Source organism: Tupaia chinensis, unplaced genomic scaffold (genome assembly GCF_000334495.1).
Source record: "Tupaia chinensis unplaced genomic scaffold, TupChi_1.0 Scaffold000316_1, whole genome shotgun sequence".
NCBI classification, from domain to species: Eukaryota; Metazoa; Chordata; class Mammalia; order Scandentia; family Tupaiidae; genus Tupaia; species Tupaia belangeri.
Genome location: NW_006159809.1, coordinates 8,278,151 through 8,301,427, shown reverse-complemented (window position 1 = coordinate 8,301,427; position 23,277 = coordinate 8,278,151). Strand labels below are relative to the sequence as shown.

At 42.4% G+C, this 23,277-nt stretch overlaps 1 protein-coding gene and 1 pseudogene across 2 annotated transcripts; both read left to right on the top strand.

The window, feature by feature from the left end:
* Positions 1–3,668: 3,668 nt before the first annotated feature.
* On the top strand, positions 3,669–21,282 carry SNRNP27 (small nuclear ribonucleoprotein U4/U6.U5 subunit 27). 2 transcript variants are annotated; one of them, XR_334980.3, is made up of 7 exons: positions 3,669–3,768; positions 5,858–5,978; positions 8,103–8,215; positions 10,324–10,403; positions 17,559–17,623; positions 20,876–21,037; positions 21,124–21,282. XR_334980.3 is itself a non-coding variant. In XM_006151283.3 (6 exons), the coding sequence occupies exons 1-6, from the start codon at positions 3,735–3,737 to the stop codon at positions 20,928–20,930; spliced, it is 468 nt and encodes a 155-aa protein (XP_006151345.1). In that variant the 5' UTR covers positions 3,669–3,734; the 3' UTR covers positions 20,931–21,282. The 2 variants fall into 2 exon arrangements, 1 of the variants encoding a protein (XP_006151345.1); XM_006151283.3 differs by having other exon boundaries at positions 20,876–21,282.
* Positions 18,199–19,252, top strand: LOC102501956 (protein LSM12 homolog; annotated as a pseudogene).
* Positions 21,283–23,277: the final 1,995 nt, after the last annotated feature.

The following is a 23,277-nucleotide window of genomic DNA, read 5'->3' as shown; positions in this document are numbered from 1 at the left end:
GGGGCAGAAGTAATCTTGTGATTACTGGGAATGGTGCTGAGAAAAGAAAATCTCAAGAATACCTATTAGTTTTTATGGGTCTAATAAGGAATGATACTTATACAGTTTTGTAGGGATCTAAAACTTAATTTGAGGAATCCTAATATATTTATTTATTTCACTTGGAGAGGGCAGAGGTGTCCTGGGCCAGTTTTGGCCTAATCTTATTTTAGGTAAAGAAAGGATGTATTTTAAAGGGCCTTCTAAAGGTCAAGATTACTTTTGCCTAGAAAGAACTTCAGCCCACCCTCTATTGTGACCATGGAGATAAAGCATTGTAATTAATAGTAAGTGATTAGAGCAAAGGGGAGCGGGTCGGTCGGGGACTTCCCGGAAGATTTTATCATATACTCAGGATGTATAGGAGAGCTATGTAATTCTTTCATAGTAGTAAATTGGGGAGTCAGAGGGGGGTCGCTTTCCAGTGAGGCTGCCTCAATTCTCTGGAGCAAATAGCAAGCAGCCTTGCTGACATGCTAACTGACCCAAGCTTTGTTCCAAGGTCGGGGGGTGTATAACAGTAGCCTTGCCAACGTGTTGATCTGACTGGAAGCGGAGCTCAAAGGTTAGGGGGCTCAGACAGATCCTGGGGCCTTACCGGGTCGGACTCCTCCAGGAATCCAGCAATGTAACCATCATGCCATCTACTGGTCTCTGTACTCCAGTTTTTGTATCTGACAACCGTAGGCTGGCTTTCCCTGTGGGCCCATCCTCTCCATGTAAGTCCACATGTCCCTTTGGGGCCATCCTTGGCTTGCCACTCTTGGTCTTTCAGAAGATTTCTCGGACTCCTGTGACTCATAATCTCTAGCTTTAGTCCTTCCCCTCCTTTGTCTATCACATTCAGTCAGTGGTAGTCAACAGCTTCCGAGAATATTGATTCGAATGTTCATCAGGGACCTCACACTTCTAATCTTCTAAAATGGAACTTATGTTCTCCCTCCCCACTACATAAAGAGTTTTGGGGGACCAGCAGGTGGTGTGGTGGTTAAGGTGCTGGACACTCCCACATGGCCGACCACAGTTTGAGTTTCAGACCAGGTGGCTTGCTTTCTTACTGTCCCTCTGTGTGTGTGTGTGTCTGATCAAATTAAAATAAATTAATGAATAAATAAAATTAATAATTCTTTTAAAAAATAAAGAGTTTCAGGGCTGGCAAGTGGCCTGGTGGTTAAGGGCGCCGTACTCCCACATTGCAGACCACAGCTCAAGTCCCGGACCTGGTGGCTTGCTTTCTCACTTTCCCTCTCTTGATCTCTCTCTCTCTCTCTCTGTCTCACTCTGGTCAAATTAAAACAAATAAACAAAGTTACATAAAATAATTTTTAAAGAGAGAGTTCCACTTAATTGATGAGTGGCCTGTACCATTCCCTGACAGAGAAGTCCTCACTTTGGAAAAAGGCTTACCCTTGGGAACCAGCAGTTAGTGTAATGGCTATGTCGCTGGACTCCCACGTAGTCGACCACGGTTCGTGTCCCGGACCCGGTGGCTTAAAACTCACGCTGGGCGCGTGTGCGTGCGTGCCCAAGATCCCGAGAGGAGAATGGAGGAGAAGGGATTGCGGTGTGACCATCCCCCCTGGGGGGTGATTTCTCGCTTTCTGTCTCTATGTCTCTCTCTGTCTGTCTGGCGAGCGCACGCGCCCTACAGTGAAAATCTCTCCAAAAAAAAAAAAGTTAAAAAAAAAAAAAAAAGAAAAAGAAAAAGGCTTACCCTTTCCCTGCCTTTTCCCCTGTGTCTCCTTACACACTCCCCATCACGTCTCAGTTGTGCAGGGACCTGGCAAACCATTGCTTTCTCATGTTAGTAAGCGTCACAAAGAAATGCTTGTTTCTTGCTGAGCCTAGTGCAAAGCAAAAATGCAGGGTCTCTTATTCAAAAATTAAAAAGAATTTCACAGAAGTTTCAGGTCCCTTCTCAATCTGAGGAGATACAGACAGAAGGACAATACGTTGGTTATGCTCACTCCTCTTAAGAGAATTTTTGTGGAAAAGTAGAAAACATAAAACTGTATGAATTGTTTAGAAGTGGTTTGATGTAAGTGGGGAGACTGGAAGGGGGGCGAGTAGTTGGTAGAGAGTGGGTGCTGGAAAGTGGTGTGAGGCGCAAAGCAAGGAAACACTTGACAGAAAAATGTAAAATTCTCTATTAAAAATATATATGTGTACATCATGAAGGGGACTGCATGTAAATGTGAAAGTAGGGGCTGGCAGGTGGCATGGGGGTTAAGGGTGCTGGATTCCCACATGACCAACTGCAGTTCGAGTCCTGGACCTGGCAGCTTGCTTTCTCACTTTCTCTTTCTGTCCCTCTCTGGTCAAATTAAAATAAAATAAAATAAATAAAGCTAAATAAAGTAATTATTTAAAGAAATGTGTAATCTGAAAAAAGTTGTTCAATGAAAGTATTTTATGCATATGGACAAGGACTGGGAAGAAAAATGATAGTGGGGGGTGAAAGCTGGAGAGTGAAGGTATACTACTGAATTTTCCACACTATATATTTCTTTTTAAATAATTTTATTATTTTTATTTTTAGAATTTGATCAGAGAAAGACAGAGATGGGGGCGAGGGCATGAGAAACTAAGCTGCCAGATCCAGGACTCAAACCGCACTCTGTGATGTGGGAGTCCAGTGCCCCCACCACCAGGTCACCTGCTGGCGCCCCCAGATTATATCTATCTATCTTTCTTTTTTAAATAATTATTTAATTTTATTTATTCATTCATTTATTTTAATTTGGCCAGAGAGAGACACAGAGAGAGAGAGAGAGAGAGAAAAAAAAAAGTGAGAAAGCAAGCCACCAGGTTTGGGACTCCAACTGTGGTCGGCCATGTGGGAGTGTCCAGTGCCTTAACCACCCTGCCACCTGCTGGTCCCCAGACTATATATTTTTAAAACTTTGCCAGAGGGCATGTGCGCTAGCTAGAGACAGAGGAAGAGGGGAAATGAGAAAACAACCAACAACCCAATCTGCCTGAGGGATGGTTGCAGTAATCCCTTCTCCTCCATCTCTCTCCCCTTTCCGGATATTGGAGCACAGACACACGTGCTTTGCTTGCTTTTTACAAGAGCTGCTATAAACTCCCCCCCCACACACACACACACTAAGGCTAGTCCCAGACATTTCTTTTTTTCTTCTTCTTTTGGAGAGGTTTTCGCTATTGGGCACCTCCGCTCGCCAGAAAGACAGAGAGACGGAGACAGAATGCGAGAAATCACCCCCAGAGGGGATGGCCACGCCACAGTCCTTTCCCCTCCATTCTCCTCTCGGGATCTTGGGCACACACGCACACGCGCCGGGCGAGTTTCAGCCACTGGGTCAGGGACTTGAACTGCTGGTCGACTACATGGGAGTTCAGCGACGTAGCCATTATGCTATCTGCTGATCCCTCAAATAGTATACTTCAATGTCCGCCGTGGATACAGATGCAGAGGAAGCCACCCTAAGTGGGGCTGGAGGAACCGCGCGGCCAACTCTCGCTTCACCAGTGTCTGGGCGGAGTTGGGGCAGGCGTGGCGGGGCGTGTGATTGAGGCTGCCTCGGCCTCAAGGGAGCCCACTCCTTCAGGAGCCGGAACCTTCGCAACGCGTTTCGACATTTTCCACACGGCTATAAAAGGCAGGTCCCGGCTCTTCCGGAAGTTGCTGCACAGTCGTTTCCGGGGCGGTGTGAGGAGGAGCAGAACTCCGAATGGGTCGCAGCCGTAGCCGCACCCCACGAAGGGGTGAGTCCAGAAGCATTTCCGAAGGCCTGGGGCTCGGTCGGAGGCGCGTCCCCATTTTTTCAGTGGCCGGGAAGCGGGGAGGCGGGCCCTTGTCTCCCACGGAGAATTGGGCCGAGTGGGTAACGACCTGGGCCCTACGCTTTTCAGTCCGTGCCCTCTGCTTTGAAGGCGGCTATTTTGTTTCTGTCTTTACATTTCCCTCTCTGAATTCGAGTTTAGCCCACTCTCTGACAGCCTCACACAATACCTTTACTTGTACGGTGGGTTTATAATTAGGCCGCAGTTCTCGCTCTTGACTTTTGGGTGGCCGTGGGCAACTTAATCTTTCTGCATCGGATTCCTGTAGTCAGTCATTGGGATTAATAGAACCTACTTTAAAAATAGATATGAGAGTGTCACATTCCATACCATTCAGTTTGGAATTCGGCCTGGTCTTCGATGCGCAATACATATTAGTTCCTAAAGAAATGGATTATTTAGAATCTTGAGTCCAGGGAGTTCACTGCCATGTCTCAGCCCCACCTCCCAGCCCCATAGATGAGGCAGGCAGTGCAGTAGGAAGAAGCCCAGGATTTCATCTCACTTAGACCCTCGGCCTGCCTCTAGTTAGTTTTGCTCACTTTCAACTGGTCAAGATTCGGTTTTCTTAAAAGGAATGGTGGCGGGACCATCAGATGGCGAAATGGTTAGGTCACTGGACTCCCATGTAGTGGTTCGAGTCCCGGACCCAGTGGCTTAAACCTCACGCCAAGTGTGTGCGTGTGCGTGCCCAAGATCCCAAGGGGAGAATAGAGGAGAAGGGATCATGGCCTGGCCTTCCCCCACGCCCCGGGGAGGGGTGATTTCTCGTTTTTATTTATTTATTTATTTTTCCCCTCTTGTCTCTGTCTCTCTCCAGGGAGCACATCTGCCCAATAGCAAAAACCTCTCTTTTTTTGGGGGGGGGGAGAGGTTTTTGCTATGTGTGCTCGCCAGACAGACAGAGAGAGACAGAGAGACAGAAAGCGAGAAATCACCCCCCAGGGGGGATGGTCACACCGCAATCTCTTCTCCTCCATTCTCCTCTCGGGATCTTGGGAACGCACACACACCCGCCCGGCGTGAGTTTTAATCCACCAGGTCCGGTACGCGAACCGCGGTCAACTACGTGGGAATCCAGCGACATAGCCATTATGCCAACTGCTGGTTCCCCAAAAACCTCTCTTAAAAAAAAAAAGTTAATGGTGGCTTCCAGGTACCTGTGGCTACTCAGTACTGGAAATGCAGCTAATCCAGGCAGTCCTATACACAGGATTTCCTACCCAAAAAAGGATGTAAAATATTTACTTTTTATGTTGCTTGTATGTAAAAATGATAATAGATTATATGATGAAATGATAATAGTTTGGATATAGCAGGTCAAAAAACACCTCATAAAAATTAATCTTGCTTTTTGTTGTTGTTGAGATTTTTGCCCTAGGGTATGTGTGCTCACTGAGACAGAGACAGGAAGAGTGAGAAATCACCCTCCAGGGGGAATGGCCATGCTGCATTCCCTTCTCTTCCATTCTCTTTTCCAGATTTTGGGCTTTTACGGGCACCTGGCCTAATTTTAAAGCCGTAGAGCCTGGTGCTTGAGCCATTACTGGCCCTGTGGGATCCAGCCACCTTAAATTCCATGCCACCTGCTGGCTCCTCAATTTCACTTTTTTTTTTTTTTTTTAAGAAGTTTTTGCCTTAGGGTGTGTGCGCTCCCTGTAGAGAGACAGAAAGAGACAGAGACAGTGAGAGGGAAAATGAGAAATCACACCCCAGAGGGGGTGACCACGCAGCGATCTCTTCTCCTTTTTCGACCTGGGATCTTGGGCACACCTGCTCAGGCTGGGATGATTTTGAAACCACCAGGTCTGGGACTCAAACCGCGATTGGCGTGTGGAAGTCCAGTGACATAATCGCTCTGCCATTGGGTCCCAGCCAATTTTACCTTTTTAATGTGACGATTTTTACCTTTTTAATGCAACTACTTAAAGTGGTTGGGTTTTACTTCTTTTGGGCAGTGTAGGCCTAGATATGAGGTAACTTTCACCCTGGTGGTTTTTGTTTGCATTAGAACGTAGGCGGTCCCGGTCTACATCCCGTGAGAGAGAACGCAGGCGCCGAGAAAGGTCCCGGTCCCGGGAAAGAGATCGGAGAAGAAGCAGGTCGAGATCCCCGCACAGAAGGCGCTCCAGGTAAGAAAATAAGTCAGAAGCTGTACCATAAGTTGCAGAGAAACCAGTAGCCTTCTTAACTTTGTAGTATTTAGCAGTTATAAAGGAATTTACAGTTTCATGAAATGAGGGAAACTTAATCCCCCCCTTTTTTTGAGGGATTTTTGCTATAGGGTGCTGTGCTTGCCTGAGAGACAGAGAGACAGAAAGCAAGAAATCATTCCCTGCAGGGTGATGGCCACTTGTCGGCATGAGTTTTGAGCTACTGGGTTTGGGACTTGAACCATGGTCACAGTGGGAGTCTAGCAATGTAACCATTATGCCATCAACTGGTCTCAATCCCCCTTTATTCTAAAGCTACCATTTCCCTTTGTAAGACTGAGTCAGTTACAGTCTGCATTATAGACTTGTCTTGAGAAGTAAATGACAAATAATACACGAAAACCATTCAGCATGGTGTTCGGCAAGATTAAGTAATAAGTATTTTACTTCTTTTTTTAAAATTTTTTGGTGCTCATGTTTTATTCACATATAATCAAGGGTAGGAGATTTGTATGTATACACAAAGGAATACTATCCAGCCATTAAAAAGCCATCCATTCGATGTTAAATGGATGAACCTGGAGGATATTATGTTTAGTGAATAAGCCAGGAACAGTTATAGAAGTGTTCTCCCTTGTATGTACAAATTGAAAAAAAATAAGGGCTTCGTACAGGAAGAGGGATGAAGAATGGCTACGACTAGAGCCAGCCAGTGGCTTGGAGATTGAGGTGGCTTGGTCCCACATGGCTAGCTGCACAGTTTAAGTTCTGGACTCAGCAACTTTAAAAACATGCTGGATACATGTGTGCATATGCCCAAAATCTTGAGAGGGGAGTGGAGTAGAAGGGATTGCCATTCCCTCTAGAGGGCAATTTCTCTCACTCTTTCTCTTTCTGTCTTCCATCGTGTCTGGCAGCACATAAGCCTATAGCAAATTATAAAAAATAAAGGGGGGAAGGGATCAGCAGGTGGCATGGTGATTGGGGTGCTGGACTCCCACATAGCCCACTGAGGTTGGAGTCCTGGACCTGGCAGCTCACTTTCTCACTTTATTTCTCTCTCTTTTTTCTCTCTTTGGTGAGAGTACATGCCCTGTGCAAATTAAAAATAAAAATACAAAATAAGTAAATAAAATAAAATTTTAAAAAAGGACTACTAGAAGATGGGAAGGTTGAGGAAATAGAACAGGTTATTGGTTAATGGAAATAAAATCGTAGATAAATGGGAGGAACAAGGCCTGGTGTTATGAAATACAGGGGGAGAGTATAGATGACAACACCTTGCTGTGGTTCTCAAAGTAACACAAAGGGAGGATTCTGATTGTTCCTAACACAGTACCAAATGATTGAGACAGCGGGTATGTTAATTGTCCTAATCAAATATTACACAGTGTATGTTTGTACTGTAAAATCACATGGTACCTCTACAAATACGTGTAATTATGCTATGTTAAATAAAAACATTTAAAAGAAAGACGCAGAGCCAAGTAAGAAGGTGCAGTGCCTCAGGAGCTGGGTCCCACATGGCCGACTACAGTTCAGATCCTGAACACGGGTGTATGCAAACATCCTGACGGCATGGAGAAACGGAAGGAGGGTTGAGGTGTGGCCACATCCCGTTGGGTTAGAGGGTGCTTTCCCTCTTTCTGTCCCTTTCTGGCAAGCACACACATGCTCTCTGCCAATTAAAGAAGAAACTTAAACATTTTTTTAAAGTTGTAAAATAAGAGGGGGGAATCTTAAAAGACTCTTAAAAGAGTATTCTGATTCTTAAAAAGTTTCAGTTGCCAGTGTTTGTAATTGTTAGAAACTTTCAAGTTATATTTTTGTGGCTCACAAAAATCTTTCTAGCCTTAGCTATATAGAGTGCAAAATCATGATTAAGCATTAATTAAACAATAAACCATGTTTTTGTTTTGTTTTGCTAACAATCAAGGTCTAGGCAAAACGTTTTTCCTTGGTTGTGCTATAGGGAATGGATTCCTGGTTCTCTGGAGTCTGGTTTCTGTTTGGTCACACTGTTCAAGAACTTGTGTATCTGTGCTAATCAATATAAAGTTCCCATATGTGTCTGTTCCTAACATCTCTACTTACGAATATTAGATCTCCTAGACGACATAGATCTACATCTCCTTCCCCTTCTCGCCTGAAAGAAAGAAGAGATGAAGAAAAGAAAGAAACAAAAGAAACAAAGAGCAAAGAACGTCAGATTACTGGTAATGTTATTAGATAAATAGCTGGAGGAAAAGTATATAGCCTTGATTAATAACTTTAGTCATGCTAAAATTATAATTTTGGAACATTTACGTATTAAGATATTTTATAGTGTTCATTGCATATGATTTTGAGGTTTTTTATTATTTATTTTATTTTATTTGTTATTATTTATTTTTAAAATTTGACCAGAGAGACAGAGGGAGAGAGAAAGGGAAAATGAGAAAGCAAGCCGCCAGGTCCAGGACTCGAACTGTGGTTGGTCATGTGGGAGTTCAGCACCTTAACCACCCATGCCACCTGCTGGTCCCTGATTTTGAGATTTTTGTCTTAATTGTACCTTAATGAATTTCTGTCTATCTAATTTTGTTATTGAACTCAAACCAAGTTTGCTTCCCAAAGGGCTACAAACCAAACCACAGGTGTGATGAAGGAAAACACAGCTTTATTGCTATGTGCAAAGCAAGTAGAGTAGGCAGCTCAGGCTGACAAGGCCTATTCTCCTCAAGGAGTTCCCCACATGCGTTTTCTTTTTCTTTTAAATTTTATTTATTCATTCATTTTAATTTGACCAGAGAGAGAGAGAGAGGGAAAGTGAGAAAGCAAGCCACCAGGTCCAGGACTCAAACCATGGTCGGCCATGTAGGAGTGTCCAGCACCTTAACCACCCTACCACCTGTTGGTCTCCCCCCCCAATGCATTTTCAAGGGCAAAATTAAGAGCAGAAGTCCTAGGCACATGATCAGTTCAATTGATTAGTTCAAGGGGGCATGATCATCTCTTGGGCTTTCTTGATTGACAGGGCCTTAGGTCAAACTTCTATTTTAGGACAGGACAAAACCATCAGATTTCTGGCACCATTCAGCCTATGGTCTAAGTGCTCATAGCCAGCAGTTTCCATCCTACAAGAACCTAACAAATTAAGTTAAAACTTTTATTTTTCCTTTAAATGGGAGTTTTAGAAATCTTATGTCCCTAATTCATGACCAATAAATACTTAATGACCAAAATCAAAGTCTGAAATCCTGCCTTTACTTTGGGCCATTAACGTGTAAAGGAATCTGGGCCAACAGGTGGCATAACGGTTAAGGCACTGGACTCCTACATGGCCTACTGCATTCAAGTCCAGGACCCTGTAGCTTAAAAATTAAGTCAAGTGTATGTACATGTCCAAAAATACCAAGAGGAGAATAGAAGAGAAGGGATTACGGTGTGGTCATCCCCCCGCTTGGGGATGATTTCTCACTTTCCCCCTCGCCATCTCTTTCTGTCTCTCTGGCAAGCACATATGTCCTATGCCAAAAACCTTTAAAAAAAAATGTAAAGGAAAGCCTACAAGGCTCTTCACTTTTAGCTCACCCTTACTAATTTTCAGTTTGGGAAATTTCCATTTTTTCCCCCAAAAAAGGGGGAAACTTGAAGGCCCAGCCCATTTTAGGGGATCTCTGCTTGGTTTCAACATGGTATACCTGGTAATAGGTAGGCAGGAAAGGATATTTTTGTTCTTCTTTTTATTATTATCATTTTATACATTCAGTCACTATACATCATTTAACTTGTAAAAAGAATTTACCCAACATGAAATACACCTCCGACAAGTCCAGTTTAGAATGTCATACACAGGTAAGGTAGGTTAAAACACATGGGGCCAGCAGGTGGCGTGGTGGTTAAGCGTGCTGGATTCCTACATGGCTGACCGTGGTTTCAGTCCGGGACCTGGAGACTTGTGTTCTCGCTTTCCCCCTCTCTCTGTCTGTCTCTGGTCAAATTAAAAATAATAATAACAACAAATGGAATTAAATAAATAATTATTAGAGTAAAAATTAAAAACAACAACACAAGAATATTATATTTTGGAAGTAACTTTAAACCTAGACAGTGTCACATCTGATACAAAGGTGGTGTGCCTGAAGGCTCCAAGGAAAGCACATTCCTTTCTTGCACCCTGAATTACATCTTGTCCAGAGTTAAGAGGAATTTTTTTCATTAGACTCCTCTTTAAGTAATTGTTTTATGTGTTCTCTGCTAGTGAACTGGGATTACTATTAATCTATTGTCAACACACACAGAGAAAATATGGAATTTCAGAAATTATTGTTTGCTTTTGCAGAGGAAGACTTAGAGGGCAAAACAGAGGAAGAAATAGAAATGATGAAGTTAATGGGATTTGCCTCCTTTGATTCCACAAAAGTAAGTAAAACATGAAGCAGTTAAACGTTTTGCTTTGAGGGCCAGACGGTGGCACAGCCATAACACAACTGTATCCACATGGGAAAGGCCCTGGGTTTGCCTCCTGGGACCTTCTTGAGCATGCTGGCACAGATATGGGTCTTCTCATGCATACCCAGCATGCCCAGGGGGGTCATAGAGGTGTAGGGGTAGGTGGTGCCATGAAAGCCTTGTTGGGGATACCTACTTCTTTCTCTATCTCTCTCTCTTTTCCCCTCCCTCTCCCATGGGTGAAATAAAGAAATAAATATTAAATAAAAAAACTCCTTTACCAGGAAAACCTTCTAATTGGAATTAGTCTGTTAGGACTCTCCTGTTTTTCTGTATTCTTTTGGTATCATTTGTAATTTCTTCCATTGACACAAATTAAGACAATAACTGGGGACCAGCAGGTGGCGTGGTGGTTAAAGTGCTAGACTCCCACATGGCTGACCATGGTCTGAGTCCTAGACCTGGCAGCTTGCTTTCTCCCTCTCCCACTCTCTTTCGCTGGTAAAATTGAAGAATAATAATACATAAATAAAATTAAATAAATAAATCTTAAACAAACAAAAAAAAGACAATAACTGTTTGAAGGACTTTGTGAGCACATAGGGAAGAAGCAATGTATAGCCTTTGGATCTCCAGAAGTGCTTGCTGGGAATAGTGAGTTAGCTCTCAAAGGGCAGGTACCGAAGAGCAGACAGAGAAGAGCAGGGAGATCGTTTAAAGTAGAGAAGAGCGTGCAAGAATGTACATAGACGTGAAGGAGCACCATGTGTGGTGAGGCTCTGCAACTCAGTGACTGGTGCAAGGTGCTGCAGGGCCATGCCTGACACTAGGTATGAAGATGGGGGTCAGATCCACAAGACTTTTGATGCCCTTAGCCATGCTAAGGAGTTTTAGAGTTGATTTTTTAGATTTTGAAGAGAGGAAGCCCTGATTTTTAAGCAAGAGAGTTTCACGACTATATGTGTATCTTACAAGAATGACTCTGGAGGCAGCACAGCAGACAGATGGCAGGTGGGTTAGATAGGAGGCAGGGAAAACTGCTGAGTTGAACAAGAGAAAGAGGAGGAAGTCTTGAACCGAGTTGAAAACCACTCAGGAGCCAGAGCGAGTGGGTGTGAGTCTACAGTGATGCCTCTGAGGTGTTGACTTGGGAGCCTAGGTGATAGATTTAGCCTGGAGCAGGAGGTGGGGGATGTGTTACAGGAAGGGGAATGTCTGAGAAATGGAAGAACATCTCAGATGGAGAGTGAATCCCCCTCACCTTCATCATAATACCTATGAGATAAGGAGGCAGGAGGACAAAGAGGAAGGGCTTGGAGGAAGGGAAGAGGGAAAGGAGAGAGAGCGAGGGCACCAGAGAAATAGAGTAGGGAGTGGGGAGACAGGTGTAGAGAGAAGAAAGAGAAAGAGGGGATGGAGAGAAGAAAAGGGTGTATGGAAAGAATATTTTTTAAAGTATTTTTTCCTAGAAGTTTAAGTCTTTCCTTTTCATTTTGCAAATGAAAATTTATATTTTTTGAGAAAAAATGTCAAAAATAATCTAATTCCTGGGACCAGCACTTAGCATAGTGGCTATGTCTCTGGACTCCCATGTAGTCAACCGCAGTTCAAGTCTCGGACACGGTAGCTTAAACTGACATTGGGCGCCTGTGTGTGCATGCCCAAGATCCCAAGAGAAGAATGGTGGAGAAGGGATTGTGGCATGGCCATCCCCCCTGGGGTGTGATTTCTTGCTTTCTGTCTCTCTGTCTTTCTGGCGAGCACATGCACCAGCAAAAAACACCTCTCAAAAAAAAGAAATTTAATTCCTCTAATCTTGTATGCCATTGAGTTTAATGGAGTGAGTAATCTCACATGCTATAAGAGCTTCTTTCTAACATGTGATTGCATTGTGTTTTTAAATGATAGTATGTGACTTAAGAGGAGTACTAAGGAGAGAAAATTAAGAATGAGCTCTGGGACCAGCAGATGATTTAATGGTTACATCACTGGACTCCCACTTAGCCAATGGTGGTTGTAGTCCTGGACCCACTGGCTTAAAACTCACGCTGGGAGCATGTGTGTGCATGTCCAAAATCACAAGAGGAGAATAGAGGAGAAGGGATTGCGACGTGGCCATCCCCTCTTGGGGGGGTGATTTCTCACTTTCTGTCTCTCTGTCTCTGTCTCTCTAGCGAGCATTCATGTCCTGTAGCAAAAATCTCTCTTAAAAGAAGAGAACGAGCTCTTATTCTTGTGGTGGTTTTGTGAACCCCATCTTGGAATATAATGTAGTAATGTAATCAGCTTTTTTCCTTGCAATACATCAGATCTTTTTTGTTTTGTTTTGTTTTTCCAAAGAGTACTTTATAAGTGAAATAATTTATTAATATGTATGTTGAATGGATAAAAATATCTCCAAAGTAGGACTAAAAGGTGGCATGGGGTTAAGGCCTTGGATCCCACATGGCCGGTTTTATGGTTCAAGTCCTGGTTCAAGCCCAGACCTGGTAGCTTGGAAAATATGCCAGGTACATGTGAGTGTGTGCCCAAAATCCCAAGAAGAGAATGGAAGGGAAGGAATTGCAGCATGGCCATCCTCCCCCTGAGGATGATTAATCACTTCCCTTCTCTCTCTGCCTCTCTGTCTCCTGTGAATGCACACTCTCTATGGCAAAAAAATTAAAAAAAAAAAAAAAAAGAAAAGAAAAAGAAACTCCAAAATAAAGCAGCTATAATTTTATCGTTTTTAGAGGTGGACTGTATTGGAATTATATTGTTTATTTGTTTTTTGGTTTTATTATTGCCCAATGTTATGTTAGAAGTTCCTGAGAGTCAGATGTAAAGATAGACTGAGGGCTGGAAAATGAGAGTAGGACTGAGATAGCATATTGAGGTACGGAGTTGAGAGAGGCTCTCCAAAACGGCAGTCTGAGCTCATCTGGTAAAGGGACTCTACTTGCCAGCAGCCTTGCTGTTAGTGCAAAGTAAAAGTCCTGCTGGGAATTGTATTTGCTACTCGGTGTGCTGCCTAAGTGTGCCACCATGGCAAAAAAGGTAGATTTTTCACAAAAACGCCCATCCACAAGAATTATAAAAGGAAGTTTAAAAAATAAAGAGGGACCAGCAGATGGCATAATGGTTACATTGCTGGACTCCTACATTGTCGACCATGGTTCGAGTCCCAGACTCTCTAGCTTAAAACTCAATGCCGGCCGCATATGCATGCATGCCCAAAATCCCAAGAAGAGAGTGGAGGAGAAGGGACTGTGGCATTAGCATCCCCTCTTAAGGGTGATTTTTCACTTTCTGTCTTGCTGTCTCTGTCTTTCTCTCTCGGGCAAGTGCACACCCCCTATAGCAAAAAATCTCTTTCTAAAAAAAACTTTTTTTTAAGGTGTTTTTTGCTATAGGGGGTGTGCACTTGCCCGAGAGAGAAAGACAGAGACAGCAAGACAGAAAGTGAAAAATCACCCTTAAGAGGGGATGCTAATGCCACAGTCCCTTCTCCTCCACTCTCTTCTTGGGATTTTGGGCATGCATGCACACACACGCAGCATGAATTTAAGCCACTGAGTCTGGAACCTGAACTGTGGTCGACTACATGGGAGTCCAGCGACATAGCCATTACGCCAACTGCTGGTCCCAGAAATAAAAAAAAAATTTAATTAAAAATATCTACATTTGGGGCTGGCAGGTGGTATGGTGGTTACGGCCGCTGGACTCCCACATAGCCGACTATGGTTTGAATCCTGGACCTGGTGGTTTGCTTTCTCACTTTCCCTCTCTTTCTCACTCTGTCCCCCTGATCAAATTTAAAAAAACATATGAATAAATAAAGCTAAATAAAATAATTTTTGAAAATCCACATTTTATAGATTTTTTAAAAAGAATTACTTTATTCAACTCTATTTATTTATTTAAATTTGACCAGAAAGGGACAGAGTATGATAGAGAGAGGGGCAGGGGGAAAGTGAGAAAACAAACCATCGAGTCCGGGGCTCAAACCGCAGTCAGCCATGTGGGAGTCCAGCGCCCCCAACCACCACACCACCTGCCAGCCCCCATTTTATAGATTTTAAACTTGTCGTCAGCATTTAGGTCAGCAGTCTCACCATCTTCAAAAAACGGCACCCCTGCTAAACCCATCAGCTGTAAGAAGTATCAAGCAGAGAGAAGACAGCCTTTGCTAGCTCATGGCAGTCCTTTTCTCATTCTCTAGTCGGTCAGGGCTGAAAGCAAGGTGAAGCTCGAGTAGGGTGGGGGACACAGGGCTGATTCTCCTCAGTACAACATGTCATCTGAAGCTTGATGGGAAAACAGAAGAGGTAGGACTTGAGGTCCAGGCCCTATATTTAGTCAGTCTCTGCTAGGGGAGGAGGAATGCTTACTATATTTGAGGTGTTTGTGCTTCTGGTATGAGCCTTCTTCATTTTCTTCCACATCTTTTCGCCTGTCTTCATTCCTGGTCCTACCATGCCAGGAGCCCAGGGATTCACAGGACGCATGCCAGGCAGTTGGTGGGTAGGAAAGGGAGAGTAGAGATCCGAGTGTGGGCATCTGGGATACATAGACTGTGGCAGCGGATGGGGGGCACACTGGGAAGCTCCTGAGGTAGTGGAAGAGGATTCGTTGGAAAGTCTGGGTTAGTGGGTAGGCAGGCTTGGAACCACCAGGGTACCTGAAGATGGACGGATATGGATTTAGGTTTCGTTCTCTGACATTGGAATTCCACATGCTCAGGTATTTCTCCCAGCCTTTCCACAACTGCCTGGGCTTGATTTGTCCTTCTTCCCACCCTTCATTTTAAAATGTAGTTATTGCTGAGAATGTTTGTTTTTAAAGGAAAAATTAGGTAAAAATGTGTAGATCATATAAAAATTAGAAAGTACCTTGAGACGAAATGCCTGTTAGTTTTTAATGACATCTACAAGGATATATTTAGTTCATATGCAGTTGGCTTCATGGCTATCAGTTATAATGTCTCTCAGCACATTTGTGTTTTTTAGTAATGTGTATCTTGTGATAGTTCTTCATTGACCTATGATAGGACATTGTATATATACCAATGTAAGTTACTTATTTTCTCTTTTATTTTAACATTCTTCTTGGAAGTTTCAAAAAGTATGGTTATATTTGTTAATAGTTTTCTATTCCAACATGTAAATAAATGAAAATAGGCCTAAAAATATGCAACCCTGAAATAGTTTCCAAAAATTAGTAAGCCTTTAAGAACTCAGCTGAGTGGGGCTGGCAGGTGGAGTGGTGGTTAAAGGCGCTGCACTCCCACATGGCCAACTGTGGTTCAAGTCCTAGACCTGTCAGCTTCCTTTCTCATTTTCCATTTTTCTCTCTCTCACTCTGTCCGTCTCTGGTCAAATCAAAATAAATAAATAAATAAAGTTAAGTAAAATAATCCTAAATTTAAAAAAAAAATTCAACTGAGTAAAAATGTCAGGAGACAGCTTGAAAAACACACCAGATTTGTGCTCAAAATATCAACAAGATGGAGAAATGGAGAAGTGATTACAGTGTGACCACTCCCATTTTGCGGGGTGGCTTTACCCTCTCTGTCTCTCTTTCAAGTGCACATGCCCTCTGGCAAGTTAAAAAAATTAGGTGAGCATTATTTACTTTTTCCCTAGGTTAATTGTTCCAAGTCATGTATACCCCTATTCTTAAGAGGACAAAATTTTATACCTCAAGTAATTTGTTCCATGTCCCTAACCTCCAGATAAACAAAAACAGAAGAGTCCAGATATATTTATTTTAGCTACACTTTAAATTTGTTTCCTTTTTTCTTTTTATTTAAGATAGACTGTGTGCATATGTGAGAGAGGAACACTCTTCACAAGGTTTGGTCACACCACAGTCCCATTCTTCCAGTCCTCCAGCCCATCTGATCCTGGGCACTTGCATGTGCCTGGCGTTTTTCAGGCTCACAGGGCTGGGGATTTAAACTGCAGTTGCCAAGAGGGTCCATCTTTTCTTGAGCAGCATATTACCAGCCCACCACTTTAAATAGATAGCTCACTTGTGTATACCTTTAGGCCAGTGGATCAGAATCCTTTCTTTGCCCTAACACAGGTATCTAATAAGTAAGCCAGACAGATAGGCTTATACTCACACGAGTTGTAATTGGGCTGGGCTGGGGGTTCGTGTGTATGTGGGAGTGTGCGTGCGTGCGTGTGTGTGTGTGTGTAATGGCAGTAGTCCATGGTGTTCATTTAATAGTCATTTTCTAAACACCTGAGAGTGCAGTGGCATTCTCACAGGATGCGAGAGTGCAGCGGAGACTTTCTCAGATATATCCCTCTATCTGGAAGTTTGCAGCCTCATAGGAGAAGTAACATCATGATGCATATCACAGTAATAGAAGGTAGAAAATGGAAGGTACTGTTAAGAAAGTACCCTGAACATTCTTCAGGAATTAGGGAAGAGGGTACCTCCTGGCAGCTTAATGATTCCCATGGGACCTTGAATGATTGATCAGGACCAATAGTTGAAGACTGCATGAGAGCAATTCAGGCATGAGGGATACCATGGGGGCGAGTGAGTGTGGTGAGTTTGCTTGGCTGGATCAAAAGACTCTTAAAGGAATTCGTGAAAAAGAAGGTAGCTATTACAGTTAAAAAAACCAAAATGTGAGTGACACCAAACAATCTAACATTATCATCTGTTTTCTGTATTCCAATTCTTGATTTAAAAATCAAAATTATAAGGCCAGAGTAAAAAATGAGATTTAGCTGCATGGCTTCAGCCATAATTTGTGAATATTATAGCTTTAGGTTGTAAATTACGTTTTTGTCTAAATGTAGCTTTTTCAAGAGATGATAGCTATCATTTTTATTAGATTTCAAAGGATCCTTTTAATAAAAAAGATCAGGATCTCCTGCTGTAATTCCTGGTATAATATACCGTGAATGTTGGTTGGTTTGAGTATTGTGTTAATTGCTTATGTATAATCATGAAAATGTGAGTAGAAAATTGTAGCACTTGGGAATCCATTGTATATCATCAGGATCTGAAAATCTCCCCTTCAGCAGCAGGCTTTCTCTTAAATGTATCTTGCTATTTAAGCATGTCTGCGGGACTCAACTCTTTGATCCAGGCATTTAATGTGTTCTTCCTGTATTTTGTCTGCAGGGGAAGAAGGTAGATGGCTCTGTAAATGCCTATGCCATAAATGTATCTCAGAAGAGGAAGTACAGGTATGCGTAGCCTCCATTTTTATGTTTGAACCAATGAAACCATACTTAGAAAAAAATGTTATTATGGAACAATCATGTTCGTAGGAAATGTAGCAATTTTCTGTACTGTCCCGTATTTATATTTGGTGTGTTAAAATCATTTTCCTGTTTACATGTATGCTAATAGCTGTTAGAAAAATTGTAGTTGACATAAATGTTTTAGGGTTATAGATAGTAATTTCCTCAGAAAAGCATAATCTCAAGTGTTTGGACTTTGGTTTCATTGTCATTATAAGGTGTTTTTTGGGGGGGGGAGGGGAGAGGTTTTTGCTATAGGTCACATTCACGCACCAGACAGAGACAGAGAGATAGGAAGCGAGAAATCACCTCCCGGGGGGATGGCCACGCCGCAATCCCTTCTCCTCCATTCTCCTCTCGGGATCTTGGGCACGCATGCACACATGCCCGGCGTGAGTTTTAAGCCACCGGGTCCGGGACGCGAACCGTAGTCGACTACGTGGAAGTCTGGCAACATAGCCATTATGCTAACTGCTGGTCCCCTGTAATTATAAGTTTAAAATAGGGGCTCTCCCAAGATGGCAGCTCCTCCAAGCGAGTACTTCAGTGTTGGGAGCCAGATGTGCCAGGATCAGCAGCTGCAGGGCGAGGTGGTAGTCTGTGACTACCAGTCCAGAATGCTGGCTTTAAAATGTCCCTCTTCCGGTGGAAAACTCAAACATGCAGACATCTTGCTCATAAATACAATATGTTTCAGAAGGGGAAATAATTCATGACCAAACAGAAACCCCTTATCCTCTAGCTTCACTCAATGTTAGTAAGCTTGCCAGCAAAGCCTGGACAGAGAAGGAGAAGCTGAGCCAGGCCTAAACAATCAGTGCTGGAGTCTCCCTAGAAGGTCAGCAGTTCTTCCAAACCATCCACAAGAACATTAAAGATTGTAAATGGTGGGACCAGCAGTTGGCGTAATGGCTATGTCGCTGGACTCCCATGTAGTCCACCGTGGTTTGAGTCTTGGACCCGGTGGCTTAAAACTGTGCACATGTGTGTGCATGCTCAAGATCACAAGAGAAGAATGGAAGAGAAGGGATCACAGCATGACCATCCCCCTGGGGGGGTGATTTCTCACTTTCTGTCTCTCTGGCGAGCACATGCACCCTATAGCAAAAACCTCCCCCCACCCATAAAAAAAGACTAAATGACAAGAAAAAACACTGTAGTCACGGAAGAAGTTATCATTACACCCTCATATCAAGTGGAAAACTATAAAGGCAAAGAGGGGAGTGCACTGAGCCATGTATGCAAAAAAGTTGAAAAACATTTTTGAGATGTGGAAAGCCAAAGATACTGCAACATACACAAGCCCAGTAACCACAGAGGGAGGCTGCCCTCTCATCCTGAGTCTACACACCAGAGGACTCTTCCAAACATCAGCCAACGAGGCGGCGGTGGTGGTTGCTTCACCGGAGGCAGGCAGTGGGAGGGAAGGGATTCTATATTTCCTGCTGGTTCCTGTTAACAAAGGGTTAGTATTTCCAAATCTTAGACTTGAACAAACAAAACACCCAACCAAAGAACAAAAGAATAAAAATAAATAAATAAAGCAAAATAGGTCTCTCCTGGGGGCCAGCTGGTGGCATGGTGGTTAAAGGCACCGAATTCCCACATAGTCAACTGTGGTTCAAGTCCTGGACCTGGTGGCTTGCTTTCTCACTTTCCCTCTCTCTCTCTCTGGTCAAATTTAAAAAATAATAATAATAAAAAAAAGGAGACCAGCAGGTGGCATAGTGGTGAAGGGCTCTGGACTCTCACATGACTAACCAAGGTTCGAGTCCCAGACCTGGCAGCTTGCTTTCTCACTTTCTCTCTTGCTCTCACTCTGTCCCTCTCTAGTCAAATTAAAATAAAGTTAAATAAAATAATTCTTTTTAAAAATAACAAATAGAATTAAATAAGTTATTCTTAAAAAAAAAAAGTCCCACCTGAACTATTTTTTTACCCAGATTGATTGTATAAGGATTTCAATGAAAAATATATTCTGTTAGGGAACCAGCAGTTAGCGTAATGGCTATGTCGCTGGACTCCCACGTAGTCGACCGCGGTTCACGTCCCGGACCCGGTGGCTTAAAACTCACGCCGGGCGCGTGTGCCCAAGATCCCGAGAGGAGAATGGAGGAGAAGGGATTGCGGCGTGACCATCCCCCCTGGGGGGTGATTTCTCGCTTTCTGTCTCTATGTCTCTCTCTGTCTGTCTGGCGAGCGCACGCGCCCTACAGTGAAAATCTCTCCCCCCAAAAAAAAGAAAAAAAAATATTCTGTTAAATATATTTAACAGAATTTTTTTTTTTTTTAAGAGAGAAAGATTTTTGCTACAGGGCATGCATGCTCACCAGAGAAACAAAGAGACAGAGAGCCAGAAAGCAAGAAATCATCAACCAGGGGGCATGGCCACACCACAGTTCCTTCCCCTCCATTCTCCTCTTGGGATCTTGGGCATGTACACAAATGCACATGCACCCAGCATGAGTTTCAAACCTCTGGGTCCAGGACTCAAACCGTGGCTGACAATGTGGAAGTCCAGTGATATAACCATTACACTATCTATTGGTCCCAAACATGCACATATTTTATTTTTAGTAAATATTTAGAGCAAGCCAAATCTCATATTTAAAGTCTCACTGAATTCTGAATGAATGAAAAATCAAGACATGTTCAAACAGGGCCTTTTCTGTCTACTCTTTCACCAATAAATGAATATTCCAATTAATTTAGACTATGGATAATATGATTTGAGCTGAGATACTAGTCTCTTCATGGTCAGTCTTGTAGAATTACCTTCAGATAAGATCTTAGGGAGAGAACCATTAAACTGTGAGACTGATGTGCTTGTTAGGTTATCCATATTGGAACTCCTCTATTTCCTTATAACTAGGTATGTAGTGTTACCTAAGATAAACATGGGTGTTCAATTGACTTATTATTTTTAAGTCTGGAAAATCTAATTCATTCTGAAAATATTTCATACTGCTTTTTAGAGTCTAAAGAAATGTGAAAGGCTTTAGCTTATTTTAAAAGTAAAATAACTTCTTCTCAATGTACATTAAGTAATCTTGAAAGGTTTCTACCCTAGATTTTGCCATTTGAAAGATGTCTTACAGGTTTAGTCTCCAAAGCATATTATTAAATATTTTTATAAGAGAAGTCCAGAATTTTTTTTAAAAAAATTAACAATTAATTTTTCTCTTCTCGTCATAGGCAGTACATGAATCGGAAAGGTGGATTCAACAGACCTTTGGATTTTATTGCCTAAGAATCATTGAAGGGTTGTTGCTTTTTTCTTCATCTTGGCCAGAAAGGATTTTGTGCTTTGTATTTAATATGCACCAAAACAGGAGCTTAGTTCTTCCTCCTTATAAAGTAAGCAAATCTTATTTATGATGTGTGTAGTTCACTCATCTTGCCTCTAAAGAAGAAAAGTTAAATAATACATTTTTTTCTTTTAGGAAGTTCATTGAGGGTAATCATCAGCCCCATTTTCTTTGTCCTTATTCCTGTGGAAGCTGTGTATGTGTTCTTCTTGGATGCTCATTAGGACTTTTTAAAAAACATGAAAGTAATTTGGATGTAAGTTTCTCTAATAAAACAATATTTCTACCATTTTATATTTGATAAATATTTTATTACTAGATAAAAGAATCTCCTTAAATGTTTCATGTTTTATTTTCTCAAACATAGATATCTTGATTCTTAGTTTATTTATTTTTAATTTGCTAGAGGGTGCATGTGTTCACAGGGACAGCGAGAGAGAAATGGGGGCAAAAAATGAGAAAGCACCTCCCGTGGGGAATGTTCACATCCACAATCCCTCCTCCATTTCTCCCTGCTCAGGATTTTGGGCACACACACTCGTGCATACAGCACGTTTTTCAAAGCCACTGCGTTCAAGACAAACTGGGCAGTTTTCCAGATGGGATCCAATCACCTTAACTAGCCTGCTACCCAGTATTCTTAGTAGTTTAAAAACTAGAAGAATGAATAAATGTAACTTTGGATTTTTTCATCTTCTGTATTTTTTCCTCCAAGTAAGCATTTACTGTTTTTCCCCCAATTATGAAAGCAATACTTGTTTCAAAACAAAACAAAACAAAACAAAAGCCCCAATTGGAGGTTGGGTGGTGGCACAGTAGTAAAATGCAATGCTCCCACGATTTGGAGCTGAATAAAGGCTGGGTGGATCTCACTGTCCAGACCCTGAGTGAGGGTGCTATGTTTGTCTTTCTGTTTGTCAGTCCTGTCAGTCTCTCACTTAAAAAATAAGTAAACTTTTTTTAAAAAAGAAATGAAACTTCGGGGAGAAATCAAAAAGTTAAAGAGAAACCCAAAATCACCTGTGAACTACTCCCAGAAATAATCCAACATTAAGATTTTTATCCATGTCTTTCTAGACTCCCATGGGTGTAGAACCCCCCACCCCCACCCCATGAGATCACATCGTGCATCACAGTTCTTGCTCTAACCCTTTTCCCCATTGCTATGAACATTTTGGTTTTGTATTCTTAAATATTCTTTGTCTTTATTCCTGTGGAAGCTGTTAATGTTTTCTTTTTGAATGCTCCTTAGAACTTTTTGAAAAGCATGAAAGTAATTTGTATGTAAGTTTCTCCAATAGCTTTTAGCAGTTACTTGGTTGTACCCTAATCCAGTCCCTTATGGGTGAACGTTGATTTGTCAGCCATGATTTGTTTTCATAATCAAAACTGCCTACCATCTGTCTCCATTACATTCAAGGGGGGTCAGAAAGTTCATGGAAAAGAGTGTATTATGGAAAATATATATGGATTTCAATTTTTTTGAGGGGGGGGTATGGGATGTGTGCTCATGCCAAAGAGAGAGAGAGCAAGTAAATGAGAAATCACCCTCCCAGGGGGAATGGCCACTCCACAATCTCTTCTCCACTTTCTTCTTGAGTTTGGGGATACATGCACACATGTCTAGTGTGATCTTCAAGCTACCTGGTCCAGGACTCAAACTGTTCAGTTGGCTATGTGGGATCTAGCTGTTTAACCTCCATGCCACCTGCTGGTCTCACATTACTCTTTCTTTAAACATTTAAAACATTGAGATAAAATTTACATAGCATGAAATTTACCCTTTTGAAGTTTATAATTAAGTGACTTTTGATATATTCACAGAATTTATGGAGCTGTCATCACTGTGTAATTCCAGAACATTTTCATCCTCCTAAACCCCACAACCATTAATAATCACTCTTCATTCCCCACCCCCCGCCCCTAGAAACTACTAATGTACTTTTTGTCTCCACAGATTTTCCTATTAGGGACATTTCATGTAAATGAAATTATATATGGCCTGGCTTCTTTCACTTACTATGTTTCCTTTTTTTTTTTTAAGAGAGATTTTTGCTGTAGGACTTATGCATGTGCCAGAGAGACAAGAGAGATAGTGAGAAATCACCCCCTGAGGGGACAGTCATGCCACAGTCCCTTCTTCTCCAGTCTTTTCTCAGGATTTCAGGGGCACACCCACACACCTAGCGTGAGTTTCAAGCCACAGGGTCCGAGACTCAAACTGAGGTTGGCCACTTGGGAGTCCAGCAACGTAACCATTAGGCCATCTGCAGGTCCCCACTTACTATG

Excerpts from the sequence above, each read along its gene's own strand:
- SNRNP27 (XM_006151283.3), top strand. The coding sequence starts at position 3,735 with ATGGGTCGCAGCCGTAGCCGCACCCCACGAAGGG. Across the intron at positions 5,979-8,102 it reads CCGCACAGAAGGCGCTCCAG|ATCTCCTAGACGACATAGAT; the intron begins GTAAGAAAATAA and ends TACGAATATTAG. Across the intron at positions 17,624-20,875 it reads TCTCAGAAGAGGAAGTACAG|GCAGTACATGAATCGGAAAG; the intron begins GTATGCGTAGCC and ends TTCTCGTCATAG.